The sequence below is a fragment of the Microcaecilia unicolor genome, chromosome 4 (assembly GCF_901765095.1).
Source record: "Microcaecilia unicolor chromosome 4, aMicUni1.1, whole genome shotgun sequence".
NCBI lineage: Eukaryota > Metazoa > Chordata > Amphibia > Gymnophiona > Siphonopidae > Microcaecilia > Microcaecilia unicolor.
Window position 1 is genome coordinate 101525168 of NC_044034.1, and position 22901 is coordinate 101548068.

Consider the following 22901-nt stretch of genomic DNA (forward strand, 5'->3'; position numbering starts at 1 on the left):
TGCCATGGTATTCTGGCATTTGGGGTTTGTTGGAGCTCTGAACTAGGTCACTGATGATATTGAAAAGTTTGTGAATTATGGCCAGAGTTAACTGGAGATAAAATATGCAACTTTTTGCTTTCTTGATAGCTTGGTATTTGTGCATATACTTCTATTGAACGCAAACTCCTACATAATCTAACATGTAACTACTCACACCCCTTTTGATTTCTGTACATTTAAGCTTAACTAACCAATAAGTTGATCACAGGTTTGGTGATGAATGGGAAACCTGGCCACTACATATGCTTTTAGAGTTTTCATATAAACATCTGGAAGCATTCTTAGTGCTGACATGATATGGCATCGCGTGACTTATCCATACAGACCATTTGGTCTGTTTTCTTCTAAAAGACTTAATACAACTGTGTGCTACAGAATTATTTGAACTATCAGAACTAGTACCACTGTTTGCATTGATTATCATATTAGATGACATTCTTACCAGAGAAACCAAGGATTGAGATAAAAGATGTAAATGCATACTAGATGAAATAGCACCCTTACGAACAAGAACCTCACGCAAGCATAGCTTGATACCATGGTTCAACGATGAACTGAAAAAGCTTAAAGACACAATCTAGGAAACTCGAACTTGCATGGAAAAAAACAAAAGATGAACACACACTCAACACATGGAAACAATCACAAAGAAAATACAAATACGCAATAAGACAGACCAAAAGATCATACTATAAAACTAAAATAGGGACAGATTACAAAGACACGAAGAAATTATATCAACTCGTGAACAAACTCCTAGATACCAACTTGGTCACTACATCGAATACAGACATCCCATTTGCAGACAAACCTACGCAACACGCAGGGCCGGTCTTAGCAAGTGCGGGGCCCTGTGCAGACCAATTTGGTGGGGCCCCGCCCCCACCATAGCTCTGCCCTCGCCCTAGCTCCACCCCATTGATAAGATTATTCCATTTTTAGAAAATTTTTTATTGATGAAATTTCAAATAAAGAAAAATGAAGCTAAACTTGTACAAAAAAACTGATTGAAATAATAAGCACAATGCTATCATGACCCCCCCCCCCCCCAGAAATTCAGTTCAAGTCCACTACAATTAGTAGTTCCAATTCTCATAACAAGGAGAATAAAGGAAAAATACTAAGAAAAGATCCAGTACTTTCAAATTCCCCTATTTTTTTAATTTAAAAAGGTTCCTTGGAAATGGATTTTATATGTGCTCTTTTCCTCTCCTAAGCTGAACCAGGGGCGTAGCCACAGGTGGGCTCAGGCCCACCCAGCAACAGTGCACGCTGCAAGCCTTCTTTCCCTCGGGCCCTCCCTCCCCTTCGGGCAGCGCCACAGCCTACAACAAAGCTGCACCGGTTGTCATCATCTTCTGGCAGAGTTGTTAGTTCTGCTGCTTATCTGCAGCGGATCCGCGCACTGCCAGGGCTGTCTGCTGCTGTGACTGCTTCCTCTGCGCTGGGTCCGCCTCTTCGGGCCAGCGCAGAGGAAGCAGTCGCAGCAGCAGACAGCCCTGGCAGCGCGCGGATTCGCTGAGATAAGCAGCAGAAGAACTAACAACTCTGCCATGCAGCGGAACAGAGTGGAGAAAGGAAGAAAAGCTGCCACGTGGCCGCGCAGTGCCGCGGCGCACAGCCTCCCGTTCATATCGTTGCTCCCGCCGCTCCGTACCTCGCGCCTCACACCTTGCACCGCCCACCTCTCGCCTCTCTGTTGCCCAGGCCAGCAGCGTGAAAAAAGGAAGCAAGCACAGGAGTCAGATGCTGCAGGCCCCGCAGCCACGCGACGCCCAGGTCAGCCCCAGTCGAGACCCACGAGACCGAAAGAGGAGACAAGGTCCGACACCGATCCGATGCCCAGACCCTCCCAGATCTCCGGGGTGTAGAAAGCCGACAGCAAGACCAAGGGAAAGAAAGGCTGCAGTCAGCATGTCAGTGAGTGGTGGCTGGGGAAAGGGAGGGAAACAAAACTGCAGCATGCTGGCGGTTGGTTGGTTGGTTGGTGTGTGTGTGTGTGTGTGTGTGTGTGTGTGGTGGGGGGGGGGGGGTCGTCGGGGAGAAACAAGACCACTGTTGGGATGAGGGAGTGAAACAGGGTAAAGCTAGGTGGGGGAGGGACGGAGAGATTTTGCAAGGGGAAAGAGGGAGAATTGTTGGATATGGGTGTGATGGGGAGAGGGAGGGAAAGGGCATGAAAGAAAAAAACGTGTTGGACATGGAAGTGTAAGAGAGGGAGAGATGAGAGGGAAAATGTTGAAAATGGCATTGAGGTGAGGGAAAGGAAGGATGGAGGATGGAGAGATGGTGGTTGGGGGGGGGGGGGTAGAGAGAGATGTCAAACCAGGGGCTCAAGGCAGGGAGAGGGAGAAAAGTTGGACATGAAGGTGGAGACGAGGAGAGGAAAGGAGAGATGCACAAGCGGGGGAGGGGAGAAAGAGGGAAGATGGATCCAGGGAGAGAAGATAGACAATGGATGGTAGGGAAGAGAAAGGGGAAAAATGCTGGAAAATGGGGGAGAGGAAAGAGATGGGACAGGAAGATGCTGGTGGTGGGAGGTAAAAAGGATAGGCAAATATCAGGCTACGAGGGTGAGGAGGGTAGAAAGAGGGAACAGATGCTGGGCTGGAAGGATGGAGGGAGGGAGACACTGGGAATGGGGGAAAGCATGGGGGAAGAGGCCCAGGGAGTGGAGATGGCAAGGAAAAAATGAGAGAATAGTGATCACAGGGGGTAGAAATATGGTAATGGCGCGTAGATCGAAGATGGAAGGGAATGGAAGGCTGAGAAGGAGAAAGATGGGGAATGGGAGAGCTAGTGGGTGAAAGGAAATGGAAATGTGATATCTGAAAAGTAAAAAGAAGGAAAAGATTTAGAAAGAGGATGAAATTTGAATGTACAGAGGCAGAAAAGAAAAAAAAAGGAAGGAAAGAGCTAAAATGGAAGGATCAATATTTCAGAGGTAGGTGTAGTGAGGAAATGAAATGACAGGAGAAAAAAGACAAATGGACAGCCGCTTGAAGAATTAGCAGAAGACAGACAGGAAAGCGGGAAAGAGAAATTGGAACCAACATGATGGAAAAATAAAATGTCCAGACAATAAAGGTAGGAAAATCATTTTACTTTGAATGTTTTAAATGGAATATGTTAACTTTGGGAAATGTGCATAGCGGATTTCTTTTTATTGTTTTAAGTAGAAAAGGAAATGCGCTTTTGTTTTGTTTTGGGTTTTTTTTTCTCCAGTGTTGCAGTATATGCTGAGGTTCCCAGTTCAATTTTGTCTATATATCTTTATTTCTAATTTGTGATCCTTGTTCTGTAATTTGTGAGGGTCTGTCAGTGTGACTTTAAGGGCAGATGAGGAGAGGTAATTGGGGGAGGGGCTTTATTTTCTGCCCTGGTCACCAGCATGGCTAACGGCAGCCCTGACCCTTGCTGTAGCTAGTGGGGATTCCCAAGCCCTACTAGCTGGGGTCTCTTCTGAAGCTGGCCAGAGATGCCTTCTTCTACTGAGCTTGGCAGATGGGGACAGCATCCTGGAGCCACTGACAACTAAGCATGTATGAGGTGCTGGCATCAGTGGCTCGAGGAATTGCTGCTGCCTACTGGGCTTGGTGGAATTCTGGCCATCTTTACTGGAGGCCTTCAGCTGACAGAGATTGGGGATCCTCATCTGCTAAAGTATTTATATTTTGAATTGGGAAGTGCTGGGGGAGAGGCGGGAGAGAGAAAATTTTGTGCCCACCCACTTTGTGCTCAGGCCCACCCAAAATTGGCTGACTGGCTACGCCACTGAGCTGAACGTGCTTAGAGAAATGCCCCTCTTTCTTGAGGCTACAATGCTATTTGCTTTGGAAACTCAAATTCTCCTAAATACACATGATCTGGCCAGTTTAGCAAGATAAGTACCTTTAGATGGACAATTTTTAGTCAGCCCACTTGGGATTCTTTAGGTTTTCAATAAGTTTGGGCAAATTAACAGTAAAGTCTGACATTTCTAGCCCTCTCCACTTGCCCCTGTCCCCACCCCTCACATACACGCATCACTTTAGCTAACCTCTTGATCTTTTCCTGTCACTGCCCTTCACTGAATTTTGACTTAATCACTGATGGGAGAATAATAGACTACTGCAATAGTATTTACCTTTAAAATGGCACAAAAGGGGTTTGAAACTTCCTTCTTCCTTATAAGAAAAGCTATCATCATAACTGGCTTACCTTTGAATGGCAGTGGCACAAACTTGCTCGAGCTCGACTGTCTTTATTTATTTTTGAGTCGCACTCACTCGCACACTGGCTCACCTCCCACCAGGCTCCAGGCAGCTTTCCCGCTCAGTGACTCCCGCCTGCCAAACAGGAAATACCTCATCAGAAGGCGGGACATTGAACGGGAAGTGAAATGCTGGGGTGAGCCGTCGCTGTAACTCTCTGTCGGGAGCCAGGGCTGTCGCAACTGTCGGGGTCCGGAGAGGCGGGAGGCTGCTGATGGCGGGCTCAGCGGGGGTGGGCCCCGTGCTGCAACGTGGTGGGAGCGGCGGCGGCCGAGCGGGATCATGATGCGGTTGTCCGAGCAGGGGGGCCCTATGCGGCCGTCTCTGTCGCCTCTGCCTAAGACCGGCCCTGGCAACACATTACCCCAGGGCAACACTGACATCGAAAACTTCCTTAACGAGTTGTACCCAACCAATGGAGAATACCCGGCTGACCGCACCTGGTTAAACTTCACCCTCCTTATTATCGATACAGTTGCACAGGCGATCGGCAGGTTCTCCAACACTCACTGTAAACTAGCTATCTGCTCCAATTACCTAATGAAAAACGCCCCTGACCGCTTCATAGCAGACCTCACATTTCATGCTTGAGTTCTTTGAGTACCCTTGGATGTATGCCATCTGGTCCAGGTGATTTACTACTCTTTAACTTGTCAATTTGGTTTAGTACATCTCGGTTCACCGAGATTTCTTTCCGTTCCTCTGCATCCATCACCCTTGAAAACCAATGCTGGTACAGGCAGATCTCTTACATCTTCTGTAAAGAGAGAAGCAAAGAATTTATTCAGTTTCTTCGCTATGTCCTTGTTCTCCCTGAGCGCCCCTTTTGCTCCTTCGTGATCTAACGGTCCCATGGATTACCTTGCAGGCTTTCTGCTTCTGATGTACTTGAAAAAGTTGTTACTGTGGGTTTTAACCTCTGACGCAAATTTCTCTTCATATTCTCTTTTAGCCTTCTTTATTAATGCTTTGCATCTGACTTGCCAGTGCTTATGTTGCTTCTTATTTTCTTCATTTGGGTCCTTTTTCCATTCTTTGAAGGATAATCTTTTGGCTGTAATGGCCTTTTTTTTACTTCACCTTTTAACCATACTGGCTGATGTTTTCTCTTCTTTCCACCTTTGCAAATACGTGGAATGCATCTGGACTGGGCTTCCAAGATGGTATTTTTGAATAACGTCCATGCCTGATTTAGTGTTCTAACCTTTACAGCTGATCATTTTTGTTTCTTTTTATCCATTTTCCTCATTTTATTTTAGTCGCCCTTGTGTGGCCTGCTCCTGCAGGACTACAGTATATCTCTTATTACAGCAGCACACTTTACTTGTCCCTGGCTTGGTTTCTCAAAGTTACCAGGGAAATCTGTAGCATTTACTCAGGTCATAGTACAAAATCTGCAAGATTCCTACCTGATTGAAGCAGTTGCAGTTCACATATAAATGATGGAGACACATACCATGGGGCATTACTGCTTACCTCTAGGCCTCCTTAACTTAGCTATGGGCTCAGCGTGTATACTTCTTAGATCATGCCATGCCCTCTTGGCTCCCCCCGCCCCCTGTGTTACTTCTCCTGTGGGCAGGACTGGGTTTTAAGGTGGCCCTGACCCTGTGAGGGAGTGCTATTAAGAGAGTGGGCCAGCATCCTATAGACTCCTCACATCAACCAAGGTTATATGACAAATTCAGCTTCCCTTTTAATGCCAATGAAGTGTGTGTGTGCGCAAAGATTCTTTCTTAATATGTTGCATATGGGTGCCCCCTTCTTGGTGTTCGGTACATTTAAATTACAACTGTGTTATATCTGCAGCAATAACTGTATTTTTTTTGAAAGATTATAATAGGTTTGGGCCACTGCATTTCTTTGATCATCAATCATGTGTGTGTATGTATATGTGCATGTGTGAATTCATATGAACTACTGTAATGTCTTATACTCTGATCTCATTGGTGCTTTATTTTCTTTTGTATCTGGCAGTGTGCTGTTCGTGCAGCCACAGAAGGCAGAATCCTGGTGTTGGAAGGCTTAGAGAAGGCTGAGCGTAACGTTTTGCCTGTGTTAAACAACTTGCTGGAGAACAGAGAGATGCAACTCGAGGATGGACGCTTTCTCATGTCTGCAGAGCGCTATGACAAGTTGTTGCAGGTATATGATAGGAAAGATTTAATTAAGTTTGGTTCCTTGCAAAACTTTCTGTAGGTTTATCATTGGAAATAACCCAGTACTTTTCAGTGTTAAAAACAGGGGCAATATTTGTCCAAGAGCACAGCATTGATGAATACCCAGTGTATGTTTTCCTCTTTGTTATTCTGAAGTTGATTTTTCTGTTAATTATAAAAGTGTAATGTTGCCTCTTTCTTAACATTTTTAAAGTATTTTTATTTGTATTGGTTGAAACACTACTAAATTTATTCAGAATAGGAACACAAAAACTGCATATATACAATGAATCAGGATAGTTGACATTTTAAAGAAAATATAACCTGAATGACAGTGTTTTTGAGGCAGTCTAAACATAGCAACATAGTAAATAATGAGATTTAAAAACAAAACACTAAATTGACCCTTTGTCTGCCCAGTTAAGATTCTTCCATTTGGCATATAGGTAGATGGGGTTCAAACTGGAATTTATATGCGTAATATCAACTTACCTTTACCTTGTCTGCCATGCAATCTCTTGGTCCCCCTTCTATCACTTTCTTCTGCGTCCTTCCAAAGTTTGCTCAGAACTTGCCAAAGTACTGCCCCCTTGCCCTTTACTTCCACGGCATTTCATTCCTTATCCTTATTCTCAGCAATTCTAACAACCAACGTTAAATTCGATATCCAGGTCCCCTACTATGTCGTCATAGCACACAGCCATCAAAATATGAAGCGGAGGATGGCCTCAGTGGTTACAGAATCGGGCTAAGAACTGGGGAAGCCAGGGTTAAAAACCTTTTGATGCTTCTTGTGGTCTTGGACAAGTCATTTCATCCTGTGTTACCTTAGATAGAAACTCAAATTTGAAGCTCCCAGGGGACGGAAATACATAGTATATGTGAATGTAAGTGGCATTGAGTTACTAATGAAAGATGTAAGCTAAACAACAAAAAATATATAAAGTATTGACCTCCAGTCCCACTACACTTGTTTCATTTGGGGTTTTAACCATAGTCACTCCGTGCAGGGCCTTCTTGGAAGCCTGATGTAGTCATACCACTGCAGCTAGAGTTGTAATTGAAGGGCTTATTTCCAAATCTTTTTAGTCCATATTAGTTGCATTGGACTTAGAGGGTTTTGGAAATAAGCTCTTCAATTGCTACTCTCTACAGGTTACCCTTAAGCTAGTCCCATGACTTTTAACACCAACTAGACAATGGTTGTGTTCTCTCTTCACTTATTGTCTGTGAAATGAAAAAAGGTAATCAAGAAATAGAATTCACCTAATTCAGAATGTCTGCCCGCTGTGATGTTTAAGAAGATGAATATGACCATGTGTCTCCTTTACTTGTTCAGCTTCATTGGTTGCCTGTATAGGCTTGTTTTCTGTTTAAAATCTGTTTAATTTTTAAAACTTCAGTGGGGATATTCCTCTGAGAATTTATCCTCCTCTCTGCGTTTAAGATTTGGCTCTTCTCATTGTAATGGAGATTGTTTGCTTTTGGAGTTTCCTTCTGTGAAAGGTTTAAAATGCAGAAGTTTTGAGATCTGCGCTCTATTAATCAGCAAAGATATGGAATTTCTTACCTCAGAAAATGTGATTAACTTTCTTATATGCGGTTTTGCAGACAATTGAATACTTATTTGTTCTGTAAATATCTTCCATAGTAAGGTTTTTGTACCATTTTGATGATGTTCTTCCGAGTTGGTACATGTGATTGGTTTCTTGATTTTGTTAACTCACTCTGAACCTTTTTTGGGGATAAAGCAGGCTATAAAAACTTCGCTTCTGTCTCTCAAGCTCTGGTCCCGCTGTAGCTGCCGACGCCTTTTCAATTTCAGAGGAGGAGGGCGAGCGCTGGTACTGGGAGGTGCTGGGAGGGAGGGAGGGAGGGCGAGCGCTGGTGCTGGGGGTGCGGGCGGGCGGGGGCCTGGTGCTTCGTCGGTTTGGGAGGGAAGCAGGCCTGGTGCTGGGAGGGAGGCAGGCAGGCAGGCTGGGTGCTACTGGGTGCTGGGAGGGAGGGGAGGGAGGCAGGCCTGGTGCTGGGTGCTACTGGGTGCTGGATGGGAGGAGGCCTGGTGCTGGGAGAAGGGAGGGAGGGTGAGCGCTGGTGCTGGGAGGGAAGGAAGCAGGCAGGCCTGGTGCTTCGTCGGTTTGGGAGGGAAGCAGGCCTGGTGCTGGGAAGGAGGCAGGCAGGCATGGTGCTGGGTGCTACTGGGTGCTAGATGGGAGAGAGGCCTGGTGCTGGGAAGGAGGGAGGCAGGCCTGGTGCTGGGTGGGTGGAAGGGTGGCCTGGTGCTGGGAGGGTGGCCTGGTGCTAGGTGGGTGGGTGGGTGGGACGGAGACCTGGTGCTGGGAGCTACTGGGTGCTGGGAGGGAGGGAGGCAGGCCTGGAGCTGGGTGCTACTGGGTGCTGGGTGGGAGGGAGGCCTGCCTGGTGCTGGGAGGGCGTGCAGGCAGGGGGGGAGAGGAGGGTGGCTGGACATGGGTGGCTGGAGGGGAGAGGAGGGTGGCTGGACATGGATGGAGGGCAAGAAATGAAGAAGAAAGGAGGAAAGTAAAGAAAGAAATGGAAAGGAAGCCCTGGAAACGGAGTTAAGAGAGCAGCAGAATCAGAGACAACAAAGGTAGAAAAAATCATTTTATTTTCATTTTAGTGTTTGGAATATGTCCAATTTGAGAATTTACATCTGCTGTCTTATTTTGCACTGGGTATACTGGAGCTGTAACAGCTTACAGAAATGATTTATAATGGAAGAAAATCATGTTATTTTTTTCTCCTATACTAGTATAATATTTTCAATGATGTCTGTTTATATGTGCCATGGCTGGTGTAAGGGGTGTGGCTATCATAGGGGTGGAGTCATATGTGGTGACTCCGCCCATAATGAGTACCGGCACTTCGCGATAAATAATTAGATTTTGGGTTGCTGTTTGGGCACTCGGGCTCTGAAAGGTTCGCCATCACTGTCCTAGACAATACTTCAAGTAAATAGAAGTTAAGAACTTTACTTCACCTCTCAGTACTGACTTTTGACACCATTCCTAGAGGTAAAAAAGTGCTTTAGGTTTAGCCCATTTTCTTGTATTGGAAGTAGTAATTCCATATCCAAGTCTTTTCCAAGCATTTGCATGGAATGTGTGCTAGACTTAAAGCACAATTTTTGGCACACATTTTTTTTTCAGCATTTAAACTGTATTAAATACATTAGTAAAACTATCATGAGAAAAATGCTTTCTAAAAACCTGAGCAGAAAACCATGGTAAGGTTGTATGTCCTTTTGGGCAGGGAGCTACCTACTTTACCAGAGTATAATACACCTTGAGCTCAGATTTGGAAAGGGAAGTAATTAATCCATGGTAGCAGATTAACATGTTGCATAAGTTTTTACTTTGGGGATATTAAAAGCTTGTATAAAGCTGCAAATGCAATTAAACACTTGCCTAACGTTTGAGTATCTCCATGATGATCATATTTTTAGCTAAACTACAGGGTACTTTGCTGGTCATGGAAGAAGTTGCGGTTCATATGACACCCTTTCCAACATTTAGTAGACAATTATCAATGCAACATAAATGGCTAAGTGTGATGCTTGCTCTATAAAGTATGATGTATCCTTTATTTGCAGCAGTTGTGAGTGATTAAGGAAAAAGATTCCTGAATCCAAACACATCCCTCTATTATAATTTCAACGGTCAAGAATCAAATCATAGATCATGTTTTTTGGAGCTATTTGGCTTCTTTTGTGAGCAGAAATATGTGCACCCTTAGTTTACCAAAGTAATAAAAACATAAGCGTTGCCAAACTGGGACAGACCGAAGGTCCATCAAGCCCAGTATCCTGTTTCCAGCAGTTGCCAATCTAGGTCACAAGTACCTGGCAAGATTCCAGAACAGTAAAACAGATTTTATGCTGCTTATCCAAGAAATAAGCAGTGGAATTTCCCAAGCCCATCTTAATAATGGCTTATTAACTTTTCTTTTGGGAAATTATCCAAACCTTTTTTAAACTCTCTTAAACTAATTGCTTTTACCACATTCTCTAGCAACGAATTCCAGAGTTTAATTACACGTTGAGTGAAGAAATATTGAGGCTGACTAGCTGTTGGGATAGGTTGAAGGAGGAGGATTTATTTAACTTGCAAAAGAGAAGACTGAATGAAATAGATGTCATTTATTATTCACACCGTAACCTTCCATGATGATGACAGTGATCCATTGGGAGATGGATTGGCCTGGTCACTAAAGGAAATAGGCAGCCAAGTTCAGATCCTGCTTCTTCCATTATATTCCTTGACATGTTTGGTAAGCAGGACTGACCCTACCATTAGGCAGACTAAGATGCCCTATACATCCCCCCCCTCCAGTAGGAACTATTCACTGACTAGGGGTAAAGGTTGCAGGATGTAAGCGCAAGAGCACTTTGCTTTTGCTGGAAAACCACTCATTGCACTGATGCTTCTTTGGGAATCATGCCTGGGTGAAAGTAGGTGGCAGTAGCAACAGACTCAGCAGGGGGGAAGAAAAGAGGGAGATATGTTGTTGGACACGGATGGGGAGGTGAGAGAGATGAGATGCTGCACATGGGGGGAGGTAAGGAGAAATGTGTTGGTAGATATGGAGGGTAATATATATAGTTTGTAGTAGTTTAATTGTGAAACAAACTGGTATCTGTTGAGGAAAGAAGATGTTTTTATTTTGGTGGGGGGGGGGGGTTATCTTCCCCCCCCCCTTATTTAATTAGGTTTGTTTTTTGAGCCTACCATTTTCTTTTTGGTATAGTATTTGTCCCTGTGGTGGTATTGCCTCTTTAGTGTTATATGGCTGAAATTACCCATCCAAAAAGGGGACAGGACTTGAGGTACTCTGGGAGGGGTGTCACTTTCTTGTATGTTTAAGCAGTGATGCTCAGCTGCTAACCCCCAAATTCTATAAAATGGCACCTTAATTGTGCGCTCTGATACTTGGTACTTGGCAACCAATTTGCACTGATGGGCTTTAATTAGAATTGAAGTGCACAACTTTCTAGGTGTATTCTGTAACGTGATGCATCCAAATAATGTGTGCAGCCAAAAAGGAATTGGCGGGTCACAGGTGTTTCAAAAAACTATGCACGCTATTATGGAATATACCCGATCTGTGCCTAAGTTAGGCACAGGTATTTAGGCCCGGTTTTAGGTGGCCTAAATGGGTGCGCCTAAATTTTAGTTGCAAGAACAGCCGCTAAGCATTAGATGTAGTTTATAGAATTGCGCTAAGCGAGTGTTTTTTTGGCACCATTTATAGAATTTGGCCCTAAGAGGGAGATTCTATATATGGCGCCTGGAAAATCCATGCGGAAATCATTTTTGCCTAAGCGTATTCTATAATATTTAGGCCCGATATATAGAATACGATAGTTGATAGCCTAGTGCCTAAAACTACATGCCTCCATTTACACCAGTGAAAATGTGGCGTAAATCCCTGTTAGTAGAATTACGAGGACTGGACCATATTCTAAAACAATGCACCTCATTTACACCACTTCCCTGCACATAGCCGCGTCCCTTTTGAACTGCATGCTTTAGAATTCAGGCGCAGTTCATTACAGCATACGCTTAGCAAGTTATTGTGTCAATTCTAATTATTGCCAATTACTGCTCATTATTGCTTGCTAAGTGCTGTTAACACTGATTGGCTTGTAAGACAATTAAGTTACGAGCATTGTTATGGAATATGCTTAGATTTAGGCACAGAATGCTAGACGCAATATATAGAATCCGCTAGCACCTGGGGGTTTTCCTGCTATTATTGGTGCTTCTTTGGCCCTTTACTGGCGTCTTGGATTCTTCATATTACTGCCAATGTACTTTGCCACTCTTTTGTGCCATGGGGTGTTAGTGCCAGCCTTTGAAGTCTTTTAGAGCTGTTGCTTCTCTGGCAGATGCCTGCCTGCAAGTTTTATTGTGTTCAGAAAAATCCGCAATCAAGCGGAGAACTCCAGGATTTGTATTTCCGTGGTCAAAACATCCCACTTTTACCTGTATTTGCAAGTTTTATTGAAAATAGATGGAGAACCCTGCTGTTGGAGTGCAAAATTGCTTGTCCCGTTGACTTTATTAGACAAAAATAAAACAGATTCAGAATCAGAAAATAATCTGAACCAAAAGCATATCCCTATCACACAGCAAAGTGCTTTTCTAGTGAAAAGACTCGCACTGTATTCCTCAGTGATATGTTCTGGCCCTATTCTTCTCACACAGAAAAGAGATACAATGGACCATCAGTTGATACTTCATCCTTCTTCCGAAAATATTAGTTTTCTTAAAGTAGCTAATACTATCTTTTTAGCTATATATATACAGGTCACCTGTATGAAAGACACCTGTCCACAGACTCAGTGAATCAGTCAGACTCTAACCTCTACAAAATGGCCAAGAGCAAGGAGCTGTCTAAGGATGTCAGGGACAAGATCATACACCTGCACAAGGCTGGAATGGGCTACAAAACCATCAGTAAGACGCTGGGCGAGAAGGAGACAACTGTTGGTGCCATAGTAAGAAAATGGAAGAAGTACAAAATGACTGTCAATCGACAAAGATCTGGGGCTCCACGCAAAATCTCACCTCGTGGGGTATCCTTGATCATGAGGAAGGTTAGAAATCAGCCTACAACTACAAGGGGGGAACTTGTCAATGATCTCAAGGCAGCTGGGACCACTGTCACCACGAAAACCATTGGTAACACATTACGACATAACGGATTGCAATCCTGCAGTGCCCGCAAGGTCCCCCTGCTCCGGAAGGCACATGTGACGGCCCGTCTGAAGTTTGCCAGTGAACACCTGGATGATGCCGAGAGTGATTGGGAGAAGGTGCTGTGGTCAGATGAGACAAAAATTGAGCTCTTTGGCATGAACTCAACTCGCCGTGTTTGGAGGAAGAGAAATGCTGCCTATGACCCAAAGAACACCGTCCCCACTGTCAAGCATGGAGGCGGAAATGTTATGTTTTGGGGGTGTTTCTCTGCTAAGGGCACAGGACTACTTCACCGCATCAATGGGAGAATGGATGGGGCCATGTACCGTACAATTCTGAGTGACAACCTCCTTCCCTCCGCCAGGGCCTTAAAAATGGGTCGTGGCTGGGTCTTCCAGCACGACAATGACCCAAAACATACAGCCAAGGCAACAAAGGAGTGGCTCAGGAAGAAGCACATTAGGGTCATGGAGTGGCCTAGCCAGTCACCAGACCTTAATCCCATTGAAAACTTATGGAGGGAGCTGAAGCTGCGAGTTGCCAAGCGACAGCCCAGAACTCTTAATGATTTAGAGATGATCTGCAAAGAGGAGTGGACCAAAATTCCTAGGAGTATATTACAAAATTATGAAAACTAATGAATGTTAATGTGTTAATAAATAGACCTCATTAATCTCAGTGGGTTCTGTTTACTCACAATGCACATCAACATGGTATCACAGTTTTGTAAATAAACCTTATAATCTATTCTGAACACTGCATTTTTTTCTGTTTGTATAGGCAATGATGTTTAGGAAAAATGTCATCTACTCAGTTTTTTGAGTATCTGTGAAATATGTCAATTATAACGGTTCTCTTAATGTAATCAACTCAGGAACACACACAAAGTGAGCTTGATGCATGGAAGATTGTGCGGGTTAGTGAGGATTTTCGAGTGATAGCTTTGGGATTGCCAATCCCCAGATATTCCGGAAATTCATTGGACCCTCCTCTTCGATCCAGGTTCCAAGCTCGAGATGTTTATTATCTTCCATTTAGGGTAAGTGCTGCTGGGAATCAGTGCTCAAACGCTGTTCTTAAAATATAAACTTTAGATTTCTTTGATCAAAATTTTATATGGATGATGTAGTCTAGGTGCTAATGTGTGACATTTCATACCATTTTTTCAGATGACTATGAATTAAATTGCAAATAACAGGGAGAAATGGACAGTGAAAATGACTAGATCAGAAGGGTTGGATTTTGAAATGGGAACTGTTATTCCAGGTTTTACTTATTCCATTTTGTTACTCTGGTATAACCTTTATACACTTAAAATGTGTGCTTTCCTTTCTGTTAGGTCTTTATGTGATGATAAGGTTCTGATGTACCGGTGCCCTGTGGGGAAGTTGCATACTGTAGCTGGATTTTAGATAGATCTTTCAGTAATTAAGAATTGTAGTTTCTCCAGGGAAAGAATTATATGATGGTCTTTTCCCATTTAACACCAGTTACAAGAATTTCGGATTAAATAGAACCCTAATAGAGTACAGACAGTGTTTATTATTCATATATAACACCATCACTGTATATAGAAATATAGGTGATTATTTACATTCTCATGTGACACCTTAGTATTATCCTTAACACCTACTCAGAGTTAAACCCATGGACACTTAAAGGATCCTGCCAGACACTATTCAACCCCCTCCTGTGTTAAACCTGTGGACTCTACCAGGCAATATTCAAGCCCCACCTGTATCAGTGCATGTGCCTATACAATGGCAACCTCCTACAGCTGGGTACCTATTTGCCTACTGACAAGTAACCTAGCTATAAGCTGTTAATTCAAAAATGTATAGCATGTTCCATCCTCTTGTTTGGGTAAGTGACAAATCATATAATCCTGAGAACACACACACACACACACACACACAAGGGAAATTCACTGCAGTAGTCATGCTAAAACCAAGGAAACACATTTATCATCTTGCCATATAATTTGCTCTATATTCCAAGCCTGTTTTTCACTGAAATAATTACCTGCAGTCATTATAATACAAGCACCTATTTAAACAGTCATGCTGTAAATTATCTCATTGCAGTAAAAATGTTAGCTATTTTTTTTAGTTTTTTTCCTAAGATCAGTGACACACTGGCGTTCTTTACTAAACTGTGTTAGATTTTGCACTTAACACGCTTTAATGCAGGCAATTAACTCAGGCCAAGTGCAAAACTAACATGGTACCTAGTGGGAGGCATGTCCAGCATGTAACCTGCAAGTTACCATGTTTAAATGCCATTTAGCATGTGGTGCTCAGCTCACTGTTAGTGTGGAAGCACTTAGCCCTGTCCTATTTAGTAGGCGGTAAATGGTCCTGTTCTAACTGCACTTAAGTCAGCGTGTAGTAAGTGCAACACAGTCAGTGTCAAACACACTCTTTTTATGCCCATTCTTGATAACATGCCTTGCCCAATTTTGTCTCCTTTCAAAACATGGCTTTTACCATGTGACTTAAACTTGTGCTTGACTGTATGTGTACTATGTAGGCTGTTAATGCATACTTTAGTAAAAGGAGCCCCTTAATCTTCCTCAATTCCCGCAGCAGGATTCTATTGAGCTATCAAATGACATGTCTGACTGATTGATATGTAGTTGGCAAGATCTGTCTGATCTTAATGATCACACCGGTCTATAGATTTTTCTTTTTTTTTTCTTTTTTTTTTCAGTGCATTCATTTATATAAAGGCTTAGAGGCTCATTTTCAAAGCACATAGACTTACAAAGTTACATAGGTTATTATGTAACTTTGTAAGTCTATATGCTTTGAAAGTGAGCAGCACCTTGATATACTGCCATTTGCACTGAGGTACAGCAAATTTAACAACCTTTACTACATGTGGTAAAGATATATATCCAAGGTTTGACAAGTAAAACAAATCATTTTTAAAACAGGAAAAAATAGCATATTTAAGCCTCAGAACTCCAAGCTCTCCAATTGGCAGGAGAGAGAAATAAGGTAAACTAGAAAGAAAGGTGGATCCAGCTAGTATATTGCAGCCATCCTGACTAATCAATATCCCCCCACTAGCAATCACAGATACATTAAAAGCATGCTGTTCCTTAGAGTCCACAAATTTCTCTAACTGTTCTCATTCAAATCAATCAAAGTTCCCCTGTACTTCCAGCCAAGCAGTAGGATACCCAGAACCAAATTTTGGATGGCCATTAAGCACCCATTTCCTCCGTCTTCCCTTTCCTTTTCTTTCCTGCCTCCACCCCCCAACCCTTAAAATTGCCTTTGATCCCCAAGTCTGGCCAACTGATGAAGTCTGGAGCAGACCCCGAGCATCTGCTAAAGCATAGACGTCAACAGCAGCACTTTGATATGCTAATGCTGGCATCACAAACTTGTTCATTGTTCAGTTCTTGCATATGAACTGAGCATGCTGCTTGACTGCTGTGTTTCACTTCACTTAGATCTACTCTGGATTTCTTCAACTGGCAGGGCTTGGGATCCCCACCAGCTACATGATTGGAGCTTCAGGCTTCTGAGTGGGCTTGAGGCACATATAGATGTGCCCAGGCCAGTCGAAGCTTGGCCATGCTGCTCAGCCAAGACTGGAGAGATGTGGTAAATTCTGGGCTAGTTCTTTGGGCTCTGTCAGCTAGACTAATCGGGAACCAAAGCAGTATTATTTTGATTAGTGACATTGCAGAATATTACAGTTTTACAACTCCCTCAGAATACAGGGGAACATGCTGTCTGAGCCTCACTTCAAATTAAGCAGATATTCAAATCCTCAGTTTGTAAGAGTCAGCTACATTTGCATGTGGAAAGAATACGTGGAGGAGTGGCCTAGTGGTTAGCATGGTGGAGTTTGGTCCTGGGGAACTGGGTTCGATTTCCACTGCAGGCACAGACAGCTCCTTGTGACTCTGGGCAAGTCACTTAACCCTCCATTGCCCCAGATACAAATAAGTACCTGTATATAATATGTAAGCCGCATTGAACCTGCTATGAGTGGGAAAGCGCGGGGTACAAATGTAACAAAAAATAAGTGATTTGCTTATCATTAGGCAGTTATGTGAATTATCTTATTCATATTTAAAGTTGTATGCTGCGACTGGCTCCTGAAATGACTATATTTGGTGCTTTATTATTAAAAGTTAAATGTAAATATTTTCTCCGAGGACAAGCAGGCTGCTTGTTCTCACAAATGGGTGACGTCCATGGCAGCCCCTCCGATCGGAGATCTTCCTAGCAGCAGAGTTTGCTAGTTCTTGCGCGCGCGCCCGTCTTCCTGCCCGAAATCGCTCGTGTTTGCTAGTCTCCTTTTTTCCGTGGCTCGGGACGGCTGTTTTTTTTCGGTCGCTCCGCGCCCCTTGGAGATCCCTCGCGATTCGCGGTCTTTTTCTAACTATTTTACCTTTATTTCTAGTGTTGGCCCGTAAGTTTTCTTTCGTGGTCGAGTGCGGCTTTTTTTGCCGCCCGTTCGTTTTTTTGGTGAGTTTTTGGTGCCCCTTTTTTCACCATCGCGGACTTCGATTTTGCCGGCGAGATTTTTCCACCCATGTCATTGAAGCCTTCCAGCGGCTTCAAACCGTGCACCCAGTGCGGTCGGATAATCTCTCTCACTGATAGGCACGCTTCTTGCCTTCAGTGTCTGGGGGCTGGGCACCGTCCTCAGGCCTGTAATCTCTGTCTTCTTTTGAAGAGGAGAACTCAGGCGGCGAGATTAGCCCAGTGGAACAGTTTGTTCGGGGCTTCATCCGGCGCGTTGACATCCTCAGTTCCGCGGTCCTCGGCATCGGAGCCTTGAGTACCGCGCCCATCATCGACTTCGGTACCGTGTTCATCGGTATCGGCATTGACATCGAGGCCTTCGGTATCGAGGTCATCGTCGGGTGCAGCTGCGAGACCGGGATCGTTCCTCCTCAGGATGTCGTCGGAGGGTGCTTCGATGTCTAGAGTGCAGGTGAGGGCTGTCCATTCCCCTGCTGGTGGCGGTGAACCCATGAGCAGGTCTCCGCCTGTCTCGAAGGCTCCCGCGGTACAGCCCCCCCGGGATCGACCCTCTTTGCACCCGGACCCCAGGAAGCGTTTGGATTCGATGTCTTCCTCTTCGGTACCGGGGGGGTACCGATGCCGTGCGTCATGCGAAGGCAAAGAAGCACCGGCATCGGTCACCCTCCAAGCATGGTACCTAGAGCTCTGGGTCGCCGGTACCACCAGCACCCAAGCGTCGACATCTGGAGGACCACTCACCCTCCATTCAGGAGGTGTCGATGCGTTCCCCTGTGGACAGCCCGGTACCGCCTCCATCCCCGGAACAGGTTCGCAGCTCGACGCCGGTACCGGCCCCACCGCCTTTCTCCACAGCCTCTCTGAACGAGAGCCTCAGGGCCGTCCTTCCGGGGATCCTGGAGGAGCTGTTTCGCCCTTCTCCTCCGGTACTGGGGGTGCTTGCGCCGCCGGTGCCGTCGAGTGAGGCGACAGCTGGGCCCTCGTCTGTGGTGAGGACGCCCGCCCCGGTACCGCTTGCGGTGCCGGTGCCGGCCGCCTCCCAGGAGGGCTCCCCGACGACGTCGATGGAGGGAGCTGCATCGCCCCCGCTAAGGGAGTCCTCTTCTCGACGCTCCCACCGTGGCCGTGTTTCCACGGAGTCGAGGCGGGCACAGCTTCGGACCGAAGTCCACCAGCTGGTGTCCGACACTGATGAGGAGGCCTTGTGGGAAGCAGAGGAAGACGTCAGATATTTCTCTGACGAGGAGTCTGACGGTCTTCCTTCTGATCCTACTCCCTCGCCTGAAAGACAGCTTTCTCCTCCGGAGAGTCTCTCTTTCGCGGCCTTTGTCCGGGAAATGTCTACGGCAATTCCCTTTCCCGTGGTCACGGAGGATGAGCCGAGAGCTGAGATGCTGGAACTCTTGGACTATCCTTCGCCACCTAAAGAATCATCCACAGTACCCATGCATCATGTCTTCAAAAAGACGTTGCTGGCGAACTGGGCGAAACCTTTAACTACGCCCCACATCCCCAAGAAGATCGAATCTCAATATCGGATCCATGGGGACCCGGAGTTGATGCGGACTCAGTTGCCACACGACTCTGGTGTGGTGGATCTGGCCCTCAAGAAGGCCAAGAGCTCTAGAGAGTATGCTTCGGCGCCCCCGGGCAAAGACTCTAGAACCTTGGACTCTTTTGGGCGGAAGGCCTACCATTCTGCAATGCTCATCGCCAAGATTCAGTCCTACCAGCTCTACACGAGCATACACATGCGGAACAATGTGCGGCACTTGGCGGACTTGGTGGACAAGCTTCCTTCTGAGCAGACCAAGCCTTTTCAGCAGGTGGTCAGGCAGCTGAAGGCGTGTAGGAAATTCCTGGCCAGGGGAGTCTTTGACTCTTTTGATGTTGCATCCAGGGCCGCTGCGCAGGGTGTGGTGATGCGCAGGCTCTCATGGCTGCGCGCCTCCGACCTGGAAAATCGAATCCAGCAGCGGATTGCGGATGCCCCTTGCCAGGGGGACAATGTTTTTGGGGACAAGGTCGAACAGGTGGTTGAACAGCTCCACCAGCGGGATACCGCTTTCGACAAGTTCTCCCACCGGCCGCCTTCAGCCTCTACCTCTTTGGGTAGACGTTTTTATGGGGGAAGGAGGACGGTTCCCTATTCTTCCGGTAAGCGTAGGTACAATCCTCCTTCCCGCCAGCCTGCTGCTCAGGCTAAACCCCAGCGCGCTCGCTCTCGTCAGCAGCGCGCGCCTCAGGCCCCTGCGGCTCCCCAGCAAAAGTCAGGGGCGGACTTTTGACTGGCTCCTGCAGAGCATAGCCGACGTTCCAGTGTCTGTGCCGGACGGCCTACCAGTCGGGGGGAGGTTAACATTTTTTCACCAAAGGTGGCCTCTTGTAACCTCCGATCAGTGGGTTCTCCAAATAGTCCGGCTAGGGTACTCTCTGAATTTGACCTCAAAGCCTCCAAATTGCCCACCGGGAGCTCAATCCTTCAGCTTCCAGCACAGGCAGGTACTTGCAGAGGAACTCTCTGCCCTTCTCAGCGCCAATGCGGTCGAGCCCGTGCCACCGGGGCAAGAAGGGCTGGGATTCTATTCCAGGTACTTCCTTGTGGAAAAGAAAACAGGGGGGATGCGTCCCATCCTAGACCTAAGGGCCCTGAACAAATATCTGGTCAAGGAAAAGTTCAGGATGCTTTCCCTGGGCACCCTTCTTCCCATGATTCAACAGGACAATTGGCTATGCTCTCTGGACTTAAAGGATGCCTATACGCACATCCCGATTCTGCCAGCTCACAGGCAGTATCTTCGATTTCGTCTGGGAACATGGCATTTTCAGTATTGTGTGCTACCCTTTGGGCTCGCCTCCGCGCCCAGGGTATTCACCAAATGCCTAGCCATAGTAGCGGCTTCTCTATGCAGGCTGGGAGTACATGTGTTCCCTTACCTCGACGATTGGCTGGTAAAGAACACCTCCGAGGCAGGAGCTCAGCAGTCCATGCAGGTGACTATTCGGCTCCTGGAGCTGCTAGGGTTTGTGATAAATTATCCAAAGTCCCACCTTCTTCCAGTTCAGAAACTCGAATTCATAGGAGCTCTGCTGGATTTCCAGACGGCCCGTGCCTACCTCCCAGAGATCAGGGCCGACAATCTGCTGACCCTTGTCTCCTCGGTGCGGGCATTGCAGCAGATCACAGCTCGGCAGATGTTGAGATTGCTCGGCCACATGGCCTCCACGGTTCACGTGACTCCCATGGCCCGCCTTTTTATGAGATCTGCTCAATGGACCCTAGCCTCCCAGTGGTGCCAGCCTGCTGGGAGCCTAGAGGACGTGGTCCGTCTGTCCACGAGGTTTCTCCTCTCCCTTCATTGGTGGACAATTCGATCCAATTTGACTCTGGGACGTCCCTTCCAGATTCCTCATCCGCAAAAGGTGCTGACCACGGACGCGTCACTCCTGGGGTGGGGAGCGCATGTCGATGGGCTCCACACCCAGGGGACTTGGTCCGTCCAGGAACAAGGTCTACAGATCAACCTCCTGGAGTTGCGAACGGTATGGAACGCTCTGAAGGCTTTCAGAGATCGGCTGTCCCATCAAATTATCCAAATTCAGACAGACAACCAAGTTGCTATGTATTACATCAACAAGCAGGGGGGGGCACTGGTTCTCGCCCCCTGTGTCGGGAAGCCGTCAGCTTGTGGCACTGGGCACGCCGGTTCGGCATGTGGCTCCAGGCCACGTATCTGGCAGGCGTAAACAACAGTCTGGCCAACAGATTGAGCAGGATCATGCAACCACACGAGTGGTCGCTCAGTTCCAGAGTGGTTCGCGAGATCTTCCAAGTGTGGAGCACCCCCTTGGTGGACCTCTTTGCCACTCAGACCAATCATAAGGTCCCTCAGTTCTGTTCCAGGCTGCAGGCCCACGGCAGACTAGCGTCGGATGCTTTCCTTCTGTTTTGGGGGGAAGGTCTCCTGTACGCGTATCCTCCCATTCCTTTGATAGGGAGGACTTTGCTGAAACTCAAGCAAGACAGGGGAACCATGATATTGATTGCTCCTTTTTGGCCTCGTCAGATCTGGTTCCCTCTTCTTCTGGAGTTGTCTTCCGAAGAACCGTGGAGATTGGACTGCTTTCCAACCCTCATCACGCAGAACGAGGGGCGCTCCTCCATCTCAACCTTCGGTCTCTGGCCCTCACAGCCTGGATGTTGAGAGCATAGACTTTGCCTCCTTGGGTCTGTCAGAGGGTGTCTCCCGAGTCTTGCTTGCTTCCAGGAAAGATTCTGCCAAGAGGAGTTATTTTTTCCTCTGGCGACGGTTTGCTGTATGGTGTGATGGCAAGGCCTTAGATCCTCGTTCTTGTCCTACACAGACCCTGCTTGAATACCTTCTACATTTATCGGAGTCTGGTCTTAAAACCAACTCTGTAAGGGTTCATCTTAGTGCGATTAGTGCATACCATTACCATGTGGAAGGAAAGCCGATCTCGGGACAGCCTTTAGTTGTTCACTTCATGAGAGGTTTGCTTTTGTCAAAGCCCCCAGTCAAACCTCCTACAGTGTCATGGGATCTCAATGTCGTTCTCACCCAGCTGATGAAACCTCCTTTTGAGCCACTGGATTCCTGTCATCTGAAGTACTTGACCTGGAAGGTAATTTTCTTGATGGCAGTTACTTCAGCTCACAGAGTCAGTGAGCTGCAAGCCTTGGTAGCTCATGCTCCTTATACCAATTTCATCATAACAGAGTAGTCCTCCGCACTCACCCTAAGTTCTTGCCGAAGGTGTTGTCGGAGTTCCATCTGAACCAGTCAATCGTCTTGCCAACATTCTTCCCCCGTCCTCATACCCGCCCTGCTGAACGTCAGCTGCACACATTGGACTGCAAGCGAGCATTGGCCTTCTATCTGGAGCGGACAAGCCCCTACAGACAGTCCGCCCAACTTTTTGTTTTTTTTTGATCCCAACAGGAGGAGAGTGGCTGTCGGGAAACGCACCATATCCAATTGACTAGCAGATTGCATTTCCTTCACTTACGCCCAGGCTGGGCTGACTCTTGAGGGTCATGTCACGGCTCATAGTGTTCGAGCCATGGCGGCGTCAGTGGCCCACTTGAAGTCAGCCACTATTGAAGAGATTTGCAAGGCTGCGACGTGGTCATCTGTCCACACATTCACATCTCACTACTGCCTTCAGCAGGATTCCCGACGCGACAGTCGGTTCGGG

The 22901-nt window shown here is 46.4% G+C and overlaps 1 protein-coding gene across 1 annotated transcript in view; it reads left to right on the forward strand.

The window, feature by feature from the left end:
• Nucleotides 1–22901, forward strand: part of VWA8 (von Willebrand factor A domain containing 8) — a 483817-nt gene that overhangs the window by 57806 nt on the left and 403110 nt on the right. Inside the window, exons 5-6 of the mRNA XM_030200545.1 lie at nucleotides 6273–6440; nucleotides 14051–14215. Of these exons, the coding sequence (XP_030056405.1) occupies nucleotides 6273–6440; nucleotides 14051–14215 (333 nt within the window). The remainder of the gene's footprint in view (nucleotides 1–6272; nucleotides 6441–14050; nucleotides 14216–22901) is intronic.